Source organism: Malaclemys terrapin, chromosome 11 (assembly GCF_027887155.1).
Source record: "Malaclemys terrapin pileata isolate rMalTer1 chromosome 11, rMalTer1.hap1, whole genome shotgun sequence".
Taxonomy (NCBI): domain Eukaryota; kingdom Metazoa; phylum Chordata; order Testudines; family Emydidae; genus Malaclemys; species Malaclemys terrapin.
In genome coordinates this window covers 34,567,871-34,582,073 of record NC_071515.1, presented here as the reverse complement: position 1 = coordinate 34,582,073, position 14,203 = coordinate 34,567,871, and the positions used below count along the sequence as shown (strand labels likewise).

At 38.6% G+C, this 14,203-nt stretch overlaps 1 protein-coding gene across 3 annotated transcripts in view; it reads right to left on the bottom strand.

Annotated features, from left to right (window-relative positions):
* CERKL (ceramide kinase like) overlaps positions 1-14,203 on the bottom strand; it is a 104,392-nt gene that overhangs the window by 37,006 nt on the left and 53,183 nt on the right. For 2 of the 3 annotated variants that reach the window (XM_054044407.1, XM_054044408.1), the window contains exon 2: positions 13,054-13,293. The exons of the other annotated variant lie outside the window; for it this stretch is intronic. In XM_054044407.1, the coding sequence (XP_053900382.1) occupies positions 13,054-13,293 (240 nt within the window). The remainder of the gene's footprint in view (positions 1-13,053; positions 13,294-14,203) is intronic. 3 annotated transcript variants of the gene reach the window in all.

Sequence of the window (14,203 nt, the reverse complement as noted above, 5' to 3'; positions counted from 1 at the left end):
GTTTGGGTCCAGCAATCACTCACACACCCGTAGTTACTGTCCTTTGTTCCAGTTTCTTTCAGGCATCTCTTTGGGGTGGAGAGGGCATCTCTTGAGCCAGCTGAAGACAAAATAGAGAGGCTTCCAGGGCCTTTTATATTCTCTCTCTTGTGGCAGAAACCCCATTGTTGTTCTGTGCAAAGTCAGAGCAACTTGTCTTGGAGTCTTGTAGCCACCTGAGCAAGTCACATGTCCATGAATGATTCAGCTTTTTGTAGGCCGACGCCATTGTTTAAATGTTAGTTTGAACGTTCCCAGGAAAGCTCAAATGTGGATTGGCGTCTCCCAAAGTCCATTGTCAGTTAAGTGTTTCTTGATTGGGCACTTACTGAGAACATTCGTTTCTCAAGAAGCTGACCAAATACTTCACTGAGGCTACTTAGAATCAAACACACTGAGATACAAGTGTATAGCCAATATTCATAACTTCAAATACAAAAATACACACGTACAGACAGCATAATCATAACCACCAAATTACAGCCAGCCATTCTATAGACACCTTACTTGACTTCCTTTGTACAAGATTTGGTGCAACTATAGGACCTTGGTTGCAACAATGATCTATTCAGTCACAGTTCATGTCCATAATGTCACACATCCTTTGAGAAATCTTGACATAGTAGGTTGAGCAAAAACTGAAAAGCCTTCCACAGGTTCATGAAAGACTATAGCTGCCAAGTGGACACTGACAGAATTCATAGTAAGACCTGATCTTTTTAATTCCAACAGTTAGTGTTGGCTTAAAAGTGAAATCCTTGCTGATCTTAAACACAAAAAAGAAGCTTACAAGAAGTGGAAGATTGGACAAATGACCAGTGAGGAGTATAAAAATATTGCTCAGGCATGCAGGAGTGAAATCAGGAAAGCCAAATTACACTTGGAGTTGCAGCTAGTAAGAGATGTTAAGAGTAACAAGAAGGGTTTCTTCAGGTATGTTAGCAACAAGAAGAGAGTCAAGGAAAGTGTGGGCCCCTTACTGAATGAGGGAGGCAACCTAGTGACAGAGGATGTGGAAAAAGCTAATGTACCCAATGCTTTTTTTGCCTCTGTCTTCACGAACAAGGTCAGCTCCCAGACTACTGCACTGGGCAGCACAGCATGGGGAGGAGGTGACCAGCCCTCTGTGGAGAAAGAAGTGGTTCAGGACTATGTAGAAAAGCTGGATGAGCACAAGTCCATGGGCCAGATGTGCTGCATCCGAGGGTGCTAAAGGAGTTGGCGGATGTGATTGCAGAGCCATTGGCCATTATCCTTGAAAACTCATGGCGATAGGGAGAGGTCCTGGATGACTGGAGAAAGGCTAATGTAGTGCCCATCTTTAAAAAAGGGAAGGAAGAGGATCCGGGGAACTACAGGCAATCAGCCTCACCTCAATCCCTGGAAAAATCATGGAGCAGGTCCTCAAGGAATCAATTCTGATGAACTTAGAGAAGAGGAAAGGGACCAGGAACAGTCAGCATGGACTCACCAAGGGCAAGTCATGCCTGACTAACCTAATTGTCTTCTATGATGAGATAACTGGCTCTGTGGATGAGGGGAAAGCAGTGGGACGTGTTATTCCTTGACTTTAGCAAAGCTTTTGATACAGTCTCCCACAGTAGTCTTGCCAGCAAGTTAAAGAAGTATGGGCTGGATGAATGGACTATAAGGAGGATAGAAAGCGGTCTAGATCGTCGGGCTCAATGGGTAGTGATCAATGGCTCCATGTTTAGTTGGCAGCAGATATCAAGCGGAGTGCTCCAAGGGTCAGTCATGGGGCTGGTTTTGTTCAATATCTTCATTAATAATCTGGAGGATGGCGTGGACTGCACCCTCAGCAAGTTTGCAGATGACACTAAACTGAGAGGTAGATACGCTGGAGGGTAGGGATAGGATACAGAGGAACCTAGACAAATTAGAGGATTGGGCCAAAAGAAATCTGATGAGGTTCAAGAAGGACAAGTGCAGAGTCCTGCACTTAGGACGGAAGAATCCCATGCACTGCTACAGACTTGGGACTGAGTGGCTAAGCAGCAGTTCTGCAGAAAAGGACCTAGGGGTTACAGTGGACAAGAAGCTGGATATGAGTCAACAGTGTGCCCTTGTTGCCAAGAAGGCTAACGGCATTTGGGGCTGTATAAGTAGGGGCATTGCCAGCAGATCGAGGGACATGATCATTCCCCTCTACTCAGCATTGGTGAGGCCTCATCTGGAGTACTGTGTCCAGTTTTGGGCCCCACTGAAAAATTGGAAAGAGTCTAGCGGAGGGCAACAAAAATGATTAGGGGGCTGGAGCACATGACTTATGAGGAGAGGCTGAGGGAACTGGGATTGTTTAGTCTGCAGAAGAGAAGAATGGGGGGGGGGATTTGATAGCTGCTTTCAACTACCTGAAAGGGGGCTCCAAAGAGGATAGATCTAGACTGTTCTCAGTGGTAGCAGATGACAGAACAAGGAATAACGGTCTCAAGTTGCAGTGGGGGAGGTTTAGCTTGGATATTAGGAAAAACTTTTTCCACTAGGAGGGCGGTGAAGCACTGGAATGGGTTACCTAGGGAGGTGGTGGAATCTCCTTCCTTAGAGGTTTTTAAGGTCAGGCTTGACGAAGCCCTGCCTGGGATGATTTAGTTGAGGATTGGTCCTGCTTTGAGCAGGGAGTTGGACTAGATGACCTCCTGAGATCCCTTCCAATCCTGATATTCTATGATTCTAGGACAGTGGAAACAGAAAAGCCAACCAGAGAAACTTATCAATGGGTATACCAAAGATGATGCCTCCTCCATTTCTGAAGGGAAGTATGTTGTATGGACTCCTTTCAGCTGTTTTACAACACCTGTTGCACTTCTGTTGAACAGGAAATCTCTACCCCTGAAAATAATCAAGGAGCCATGCCCTGGAGCTGCAAAACTTCCAGATTGGAGTGAAGTATTTGACCAGCAATCTGAAATAACAGAAAGCAATTGACTGGAAGTCACAGCGTTGGGCGAGAAGCAAGTCAAATGAGGTAAAGATACCAAATCAAATGTGTGTCAGCCATCTTGGTACAATCAAAAGGACCCCGTCTTTGGCCTGCTTGATCTTGTTGAGAGTGTGGTGGTGGATAAGAATAAAGAAGTCCCTTGTCCATGAAATCAGGAAGACATTTCCTAGTGATTGAGGATTGAGTCCCCCTTTTGAGCAAAATTTCTTGCACTATATGTTGACTGCAGAGGCAAAAAAGTCCACATCCAGAAACCATCAGTTTAGAAATATGCTGTTGAAGAGTAGTGAATCCAACTCCCATTTGCAACTCTGCAAGAAGTGTCTGCTGAGGTTGCCAGCTGTGGTGTTCTCTATACCCAGGAGATAAGAAGCTCACTTACTTAGACTTACATCAACCACGGTAGATGGAGGTCAAGTTCTTCTGTCCTCAATTCTATTAGAATGGGTAAGAGTATTGTGACTTGCAGAATAAAAAGGAGAACACTGTTTGTTCAACCTCAGTGGTGGAAATCAATGAATAAGGAGATCTCAATGAAAATGAGGAGTCAGTGACCCAGAAGATCTTGATGTGGACAGCTGTCAAGTATCAGTAAATAATGGGGAGTCTGGATCATTCAACATAAGGAAGTCCTTTAAGTATCTAAACTCCTGCAATACTGGTTGTATACAGGAGTTAAATGAGATCTTGTGGAGACCAGCTTCAGTACTAAGAGAGGTACTTGTTTTGATTGTGCTTTGTGCTATGGATGCCAAAAGCTTGGTATGAACACGTCTAGGGTCAGATTCTGGCTGTAACCATGTAGAGGTATTGGATGATGGTATAGGTACCAGGGATACAGAAAGGTCCAATGGCACAGAGCTCTTTGATGTAGTACTTCTACTATGGCTACACAAAGTTGAAAAGGTCTTTGGTACAAAGTGCTGCTTGATAGCAGTATGGCTCTTAGAGGATGCTTTAGAAGTCCTCCTAGTACCAGTGCTATGCAGACCCTGCATAAAACTCCCACTGGGACCTGAGGTCTCCAGAACATTCTTCTCAGACAGTAGCTGGGACTTGTTAGAAGGAAACCTAGTATTCCTACTTTTCTTGTCAATACCCACAAAAATAGAATGTGAAGCTCTCTGCACTGCAGACACCAATGCAGGTACTGCATCCCCTGAGGTTTTCAGTGACTGAAAACTTGACAGGGCACTAAGTGTGCTCGGAGCCCTGTGGACAGAGGGTTCTCTGATAATGGCTCCCCAACCCCCAAGATCTGCTTTTGAAGGAGGAGCAGATCATACACTTACTTACATAATCCCAACTATGCACATAAAATGATGGGGTCTACATTTACCCCTGTTACCACTCAAGAAAGATCTTGGAGTCACTGTGGATAGTTCTCTGAAAACATCCTCTCAGTGTGCAGCGGCAGTGAAAAATGTGAACAGAATGTTGGGAATCATTAAGAAGGGGATAGATAATAAGACAGAAAATATCATATTGCCTCTGTATAATTCCATGATACACCCACATCTTGAATACTGAGTGCAGATGTGGTTGCCCCATCTCAAAAAAAATATATATTGAAATTGGAAAAGGTTCAGAAAAAGGGGAACAAAAATTATTAGGGGTATGGAACAGCTGCCATATGAGGCAAGATTAATAAGATTGGGATTTTTCAGCTTGGAAAAGAGATGACTAAGGGGGGGGATATGATAGAGGTTTGTAAAATCATGACTCGTGTGGAGAAAGTAAATAAGGAAGTGTTATTTACTCCTTCTCATAACACAAAAACTAGGGGTCAGCAAATGAAATTAATAGGCAGCAGATTTAAAACAAACAAAAGGAAGTATTTTTTCACACAACGCACAGTCAACCTGTGGAATTCCTTGCCAGTAGATGTTGTGAAGGCCAAGACTATAACAAAGCTCAAAAAAGAACTAGATACATTTACGGAGGATAGGTCCATCAATGGCTGTTAGCCAGGACAGGCAGGGATGGTGTCCCTAGTCTTTGTTTGCCAGAAAAGCTGGGAATGGGAAACAGGGGATGGATCACTTGATGATTACCTGTTCTGTTTATTCCCGCTGGGGCATCTGGTATGGGCCACTGTAGGAAGACAGGATACTGGGCTTGATGGACCTTTGGTCTGACCCAGTATGGCCATTCTTATGTACCCATAATATGGGTGTCTCCCAAATAGCAGAGGAACTAAGAACATCCATCACTGACCAGGATAGCTTCCCAGCAGAAAGGACATAGCTTAAATCCTAGGGATCCTGGCATACCCCAGACCAAACATCCAGAATAACCCCTCAAACTGGGGGAGGGGAAGAACAAACAAACTAACTAACTATACTAAGAACTAAGTCTAAGTAAAGCAGGCACGCTCAATGCTCCATCTCAGACCAAAAACATGGAGAAAGAACTGAGGGAGGTTCACTTGCACAGCCATGTATATCCTCACTATGGGGCACCAGGAGGTGTGGAGTGCATGTATGGGCTGAATGGACACTGCTACCAACTATCTCTGATTAAAGGCACAAAGGCAGATGTGCACCTGAAGTGGAGCATCCTTAGAGACACTACTCGAAGAAGAACCATCAGGTATGGCTCATCCTGGTTATTTATATCATGTATATCTTTACATCCTGGAAGAACAATCCTTGGTTTTATGGTATTATCTAAGAGAGCATCAGACAAAACAAATGTGTTGGAAAAAACTTCTGAACAATTCAATTATAAATTTGCATGAGTCATCCAGATATATTTCCATAGAATTCTCAAGGGAACCTGATGCTGGGCTCCTTTCCTCTTCCAATATCATGGATCCTCAAAGAATAACTAGCACTCTTGCAGGAGATGAATTCTCAAGAGATCACTTGAAGGCATGAGTCTCCTACAGAAACATGCATCTTCACAGAGAGGATACTAATGGCCTGCTCCCTTCTTCTAGTTATATGTCCTTCCTTCTTGAATATCTGTACTTCGAACAGAATACTTAAAAAGCTCCTGATAAAATCCACTCAAAAGATGAGCCATATTTCACCCTCCAGAAGACAGTCTGTGTCATTTTGGGTTCAGCTGCTGAAACTGACATTTATAGCATTTGCTATAACCAAGGTATATGCTTTTATGATGTTTCAATATTGAGTAATATATGTATTCATTAGTAATCATTAACATTATTTTTTATTTTATATTAACTGCTTCGTCAGACTATGAGAAAGCAAAACAAGGAAAGCAATGTAAAAGTATATTGCTGAACCATAACAATAATGTCATTATCATAGTGATATAAATAAGCAGTACAGCTGAAAACACAAAGGTTCTCAGGCTGTAACACTTCATAGTTGCTACTATACGACTGATAACTCAAGTAGTTTACTGTAGAATTACACTGGCCTCTGATACTATCTTAATACTTTACAAGTAGATGGACTATTAAGAAGTAATAAGACTTAAAAATGTAAAATATAACAATATAATTAATTAGAACAAAAGTGGGACAAAAATTCATTTTCATGAATTATTAATTTGTCTAAAGTATAGAGAGAGAAATCATGCATGCCTGTACCAGAGGCAGAATTCCTATTTTTCCAATATTTTTACCTGTGGTGAAGTGAGCTGGCCTCAACCAACTTGGGGGAAAATAACTGTTTTAACTTTATACCATATCACCATTTTAATTGTAAGTAGTCTAATTTGTCTGTAAAATATATATTTAAAATTACATGAACAAATAAATCTTACTATGAACAAACCGGGGAAAGAAGAGTTAGGGGTTGTGAAGGTTTGTATAGAATATGTGAAAAGGTGGAGAACTTTAAGTTGTTGGAGAACTGTAGGGATAAGACATGCACAAAGAATGGAGTTATAATTTCACTGCCTGCCTAAGATCAGGAGAAAGGGGGGTGGGGGGAAGGGCGGCAAGAGAGATAGCAGAATATTGCTACCCCACTTAAACTTTTAAATAGAAAACTTAAAACTTTATTTTTTTTAAGATGCCTGTGCCCAAAAAGGACTATGCAAAGTATTAAAATAATCTGGGCATTCAAATGAGGATCGGTATATGGCACATTTTAAAATCTTTTTAAAAAGGTAAATTTTAGGAGACTTTCATCTGAAAGTTTCATAATTGTACCACAAATTCATTACTGCAATTTTTTTCCCTATAAAGAATCTAAATTGCAATTCTAAAAATTTACAAATTGGTCTATCATTTAAATCTGGATTATTCTTTTCTTTAAAAAGTGAATTATTATTGATAAGTAGATTGGAGATATTACATGGATCCTAAAGTAATTCTTTGCAACACTATCCATTCACAGGAGAGAACTGTCAATATAAGGAATAAACCATAATAATGTTATGTTCTGCTTTTTCATTTTTTTTACAACGTAGCTGGTTTAGAAAAACCAAAAAGAGTTAACAAACAACAAAATTTTATTTATAAAAAAAGCAAGCATCATTGACTTAAATTATTGACCAGTCACATGCAATTGATTGTTTAATATTTCAGCATGAAGAAATAGCCCATACTGATTATATGATTTTGTGTGTACTAAATGGTTGCCAATAAACATGACTATTGTCATGACCATTTTCCAAACACTAGTTCAGGGGAACAGTGAAAAAAAAAGTTTACCATCACATAGCAAGTGTTAAAATGCAGCAAATGGGCCTGGACTTCTGAATTATGTATTTGCCAAGAAATAATTTCACCTTTAATGAAAAACTTTGTACAAAAACAAATTATGAATTGAAATCTTCAGAAAATCTCTTGAATTTAATAAATGATTGGTAACTCTTATTGCCAACATATACAATAAATAAGATTTACTACTAATTTGCAGCTGACTTCAGCCCTCTGGTATCCTCACAAACTGATATTCTGTTATATTGTTTACCATAGCTCCTCCATCTGAAGTGGACCAGCAATCTAAAACAGAATGGCCAACTGTTCCTCTGGTACTAACACATGTGCTAATATGCACTAGTTTAAACTTGATCTATCAGTGAATCAATGAACCATGAAGGGTGGGGGTTAATCAGGGTGTTTGGAAAACAAAGGCTCATAGGGCAGCAGAGACGCTACTCTCAGACACACATCTGTGCTGTTTTCAGTACTTAGCTTTATGGCAGTAGGTTTATGTTACAAAAGTTAAGAGCTTGGAATCATGTCACTGTCATGTACATTTATAACTATTTTACACAATAAGCAACATCAAGTATGTTACGCATAAGAAAAACTAATAATGTGAAACAAAGATTTGTTAGTGTAACTATGGATACGCACCACTGTTAATGTTACACTAACCAAAGTTAATGTTTAACATTAATAGTATAATTAAAACTTCGCGCATGAAGCTGCAGACATTCACATTAAATTTTAGTGTGCAAAGCAATACATAAAATATGATACATTCTTATATTAACTGTTACTATATCATTTAATTTCAAGCTAAATTTTAAGATTACTACCCATTGAAGAAAATAAATAAAATACATTTAAACTCTCAGGGCCAAAAAGTTAAAGGCTTTCTAATATACTTTTATTGAATGTCTAAAAATGTCTATTTTGAGTTATATGAAATCTATATTATTGCAGATAAAAATATTGCTCAGTGTTGTTACATCTCTTTTCTGGATCTTTTGGTTGTTTCCTACTAACATTTAACAGAACATAAACTAATTTGTGCTAAAGACCACATTCTCTTAAATAAACACATTGTTGAAAGAAAGCCTTATTTCTTTGTATGTACCCATATGAATAAAAGCAAAAAAGTCATCCTTCTAAAAATGTTGAGTCTAATTCAGAAAACATAAAATAAGGTATGTACTTATTCTTCATTTGAGGCACTACAGAATACATGAAAATACAATATAAAACAGAGGTCTAAATAACTACACATAGGTGTTCAGCTATGATGAGGCTGAGCATTGTAACATGGACAGGATAGAGTTGGAACTGAAGTTCTCAGAAAGCTGCACTCTCTACAGACTAGATACTCTTGGAACATATGTGATTACACACAAATTGGAAGCTATAGAGCAGAGTTTCTCAATCTTTTTGATACCAGGGACTGGCTTGCTGCCTTCCTAAACTGTGTCAGGGAGAGCTTGAGGATCGGCGCTAGGCCATGGACCGATTGTTGAGAAACACTGCTATAGAGAATACTACTCAGAAAGAGGATGAAGGGGGCTGGTGAGGGGGAGAATACCACATACCAGGAACATTAATGTAGAAAACAACCCACAAAAAGGCAAAATGAAAATGTTTATTTTGCACTTCAGCAAAGGTTTTCAAGAGGTTGTCATCAGAACTGCCTTCAAAATATAATTCTTGTCAATTCACCCATACTAAACTTTTTGTAGTTTGTATAAACAAAAACAACAAAATCTTGACTTTTTCCATATAGGGTACAGAAAACAGTAATTATATTTATGTTAGATTATTAGGAACGCATCCTTCATTAATATTTAGCCACTGTGCCCAATAAAAATACATGTTTACCGTTAGCTGCTCACATGTACACATGCAGTTACTTTGGTAACCCACCTGCTTTTCCTTTGCTCCAGCCTAGGTGTAATAAAACATCACCCATGTAAATAATGCAATTCACCTGAAACCTCATCTAAGTTCTAGATGCAATACAATGAGAGAGGCACATATAATCGGGAATAATTTTTTTTAAAAAGCACAAAACTTTACTTTGCAGATTTTTCTGTCACTGTAAAAAATAAAAACAAAACTTTTGAGAGATTTCCAATGAGTTGCTTTTGTAAAGATGCCATTCATAATGTTGCTTTGAAAACAATCTGTGGGACAAAGCCATGAACATTCATGGCCGATCAGGGTAAAGTTTTCCAAAGTACCTATTATGACTTAAGAGCCTGAACTTTATTGAAAGTGAATGGGACTTAGGAAATTCTGAAAATTTTACCCCTAAACAATAAAAAAAAAAATTGTCTCTGTTGATTTTCTAGATATAATTATGGGGAGAGGTGGTCTTATTTCTTTGATTTGTCTTCAAAAGTGAATTTGTATTGCAGAACTGAAACAAGAAAATTTGTGGTGTGGGTATTTTTGTTTTGTTTTATTTGTTTTTAAAGTGACATAAACTACACAGACTTTCTTTGGTACTCTGAGGCTGTAGATTCCCCATACCCACAGAGGGTTGGAGAGATAATGTGTATTCTCCCCTGACACCTAAACATTACACAGTTGCAGGTCTGCGGAGGGAATGGGACTGACAAAAGAGCTAGAAATAGCCACATTGCACATAATACTTTTCTAAGGTCCAGGGGGGTTCCAACTGAAAAGCCACAAAGGGGTTACTTCTGGCTGAACCCAAAGCAACCTGAGTAGGCGATAGTGCAGCTGCCATTGGGGAACATATGGCATCACAGCTCCTGATGAATGCAGGGAACTCACAGAGGAAAGCACAGGCACTTGCGGCTTCTATGAAAGTAGCCTGCGCTTACGATTTATTCTGAGATCTGCAGGAATCTTTTCACTTTTGCATATTTAGATATTTAAGGGTAAAGCCCCCGCAGGACCTTTAAGGAAGAGGGAAGATGAGAAACACCTCTAATATTCCTATTCAGAAAATTTAGAGGAGAATGCAAGCAGAAATAGTAATATATACATTATTTTGCTTTCACTGGTATCCGCTTTTGATAACAGCTGGGTGGGAAACAGTTTTCCTGTCCTGCAAAGACTGAGATTTTAGAATTTTTTTCCAGTTCTGCATCAGGAACAAATTGAGAGGTTTCAATATTTCCAAAGAGAAACCACCCAAAGTAGCCAATAGCCTAGTGGTTAGGGCATTCATCTGGGATGTGGCAGTCCCCAAATTCTAATTTCTGCTCCTCTTGATTCAGAGCAAGGACTGGAAGCTGGACCTCCCACATCCCAGGTGAATGTTGTAACCACCAGGCTTACTGGGGTGGGTCTCTCTCCATCCCTCCTGTTGCAGCTGTCCTGCTGTGTATAAATTAAATATTCATTTGACCAGAAAGGGAGATAGACTTTTTAGCCTAGTAGTTTAGGCAGGGACTTGAACCTGTCTCCCCCATGTGTCAGGTGAGTGCCCTAACCACTAGATCACTTTGCTATTGGCTATTCTGGGGGGACAGGTCTCTCTCTCCTTCTCCCTCTCTACCCAACACACCTTTCAGATTAAAGTTTAATCTGCAAAAAGTTTGGTTTTGACAAACTGGCATTTTCTGGTGAAAAACTTTTGTCAAAAACTTCCTCGACATCTCTATATTTGACAGAGTGAGGGAGATCTATCACCTGTCTTTAACATAACAGAAACAGGAGAAGGCCATAAACTACCATTTATTAAAAGAATGGTCACATTAAAATATGGAAAACTTTGGATTCAGTATTCCTCTGAGTCCTACTTCTTGTTCAGCCAATTGCTCAGACAAACAAGTTATTTTACCCTTATGGGAGATAATGCTGCACACTTCTGTTTTCACTTTCAGGTGACATTGTAAATAAGGTGTTCGCACGGCACTTTTGTAGCCGGCATTGCAAGGTATTTACTTGCCAGATATGCTAAACATTTGTATGCCACTTCATGCTTCAGCCACCATTCCAGAGGACATACATCCATGATGATGATGCACATTAAAAAAATAATGTGTTAATTAAATTTGTGACTGAACACCTTGTGGGAGAATCGTATGTCTCCTGCTCTGTTTTACTCACATTCGACCATATATTTCATGTTATAACAGTCCCAGATGATTGACCCAGCACATGTTGTTTGTTTTAAGAACACTTTCACAACACTTGCAGATACGACAAAAAACAAAGACAGTACCAACATGAGATTTCTAAAAATAGCTACAGTACTTAACCCACGGTTTAAGAATCTGAAATGCCTTCCAAAATCTGAGAGGGACGAGGTGTGGAGCATTCTTTCAGAAGTCTTAAAAAGCAAAACTCCAATGTGGAAACTACAGCACCTGAACCATCAAAAGAGAAAATCAACCTTTTGCTGGTGGCATCTGACTCAGATAATGAAAACAAACATGTGTCAGTCTGCATTGCTTTGGATCGTTATCAAGCAGAAACCATCAGCAGCATGGACGTATGTTGATGCATCAGCATGTTGAAGCATGAAGGGACATATGAATCTTTAGTGCATCTGGCACGTAAATATCTTGCAATGCTGTCTACAACAGTGCCATGCAAAACCTGTTCTCATTTTCAGGTGACACTGTAAACTATAAGCGGGCAGCATGGTCTCCCGCAAATGTAAACAAAATTGTTTGCCTGAGCGATTGGCTGAACAAGAAGTAGGACTGACTGGACTTGTAGGCTCTAAAGTTTTATATTGTTTTATTTTATTTTTGAATGCAGTTATTTTTTGTATATAATTCTATATTTGTAAGTTCAACTTTCATGATAAAGAGATAGCACTACAGTACTTGTATTAGGTGAATTGAAAAATACCATTTCTTTTGTTTTTACAGAGCAAATATTTGTAATCAAAAATAAACAAAGTGAGCACCGTACACTTTGTATTCTGTGTTGTAATTGAAATCATTTGAAAATGTAGAAAACATCCAAAATTATTAAATAAATGGTATTTTATTATTGTTAAACAGCATGATCATGTGATTAATTGCAATTAATTCTTTTTAACCACTTGACAGCCCTATTCTTTCTTAATTCAACAAATTGCTCTCATACTTTACCATAAACGACTGTAGAAATATTATGAACAGTACAGCACATTTCCACAGTTAATCTGTTTACTTTGTAAATGTAGATATTTTACTATTATTCTTCCTCTTTTTAAATGTTACATTAAATTGCAATATGCAAGTTCATAAATTTCCTTAATGAGCAAAAGGTTTCAACAACTAATCTTTGTGTCCTTTATACTGAAATATTTACCTTTTACTTTCCAAACAATAAGCTGTTCTAAGACTACAGTAACCCACATTCAACATTACATATAGAATACATTACATATTACAGAACTAGTCTCATAATAAAACTATTATGAAGTTAGAAATGAGTTATCTTTGAAAAAAGTGCTTACCATTCAAAATTTCCTTCAAACATCTAAACCAGGAATGACAGTGGTCTTCACTTAAATTATTAAAATTGATGGCAGTGTCCTTTAATTTATTTTCTTTTTTCAGGCATACAAAAACTGTGATACCTAACAATACACCACCTTTCTTCTGTCCTACAAAACGACGACGTTTCAATTTTATGGAAAATATATCTTTCATTTCAACAAATTCCTCTTTACATGGTAAGTTCATATTGGAATCACCTGTTAAAAGAACAAAAGCTATATTAACAGTGTGTATTAACCCACATCTCGCATGGATAGAAACCTTATATATTATATATGCAACGTTTTATATTTCAATTGTTTGGTCTACATCTTCAAATTTTGATTTATGCATCAGTTACACACATCACTGGTTGTGTTCTTTGTATTCTAGTATTCAAGTTTAATATCCTGCTGTAAGAAATTAGCATTGTTTTATAGGTCTTGAACCTCCTTTTTTACATTTAGAAATTAGAGAAAGTTGTATTTATATCCCTCCATTCTGTAAATCTCTCCATCCCTAAATTCAGTCTCATAAAACAAGCTCTCTGTGTCCATTAAATCACTGCATGGTCTTAGTAGCAGCTATCAGTATGCCAACTTTATTTTCTCATTTGGTATAACTGCATGCTCTTCAGAAACGAGAAAGGTACTAGGTGAGAATACTAGAAAATATTAGATCAGAGAAAGCAAACATCCCCCACCCTCACACACAGAAACATACAAAATAAACCAAACCAGAACTGGGTCACTGGTATTATTAACTTTTATTTAAATTTTCAGTTAAGTTTGACTTGGAACAAAACATCCTGAGATTCTAGTAGCAACTCACACCCTCAGACCCTGGAGACTGGCAATGGATTGGGAGCACTATATCAAGGCTACAGAAATGTTTCTAATGTATCTTTGGATGCCAGACAGTCTCTGGGATGCATGCTTATGAAAGTTGACCTTGAGGATGCCACCTTGAAATAACTCTTTGAAAAGTACCATTGACCCATTTAAAGTTTATGCAGGCCTATCCCCTCCTACTTTCATATCAGAAAGTAGAGAGAGTAGATTCCTCAAAGCCAAACTGAGTTTGGGTAGGGATGACATGCGAGAGATTATCCTAGACCAGGGGTGAGAA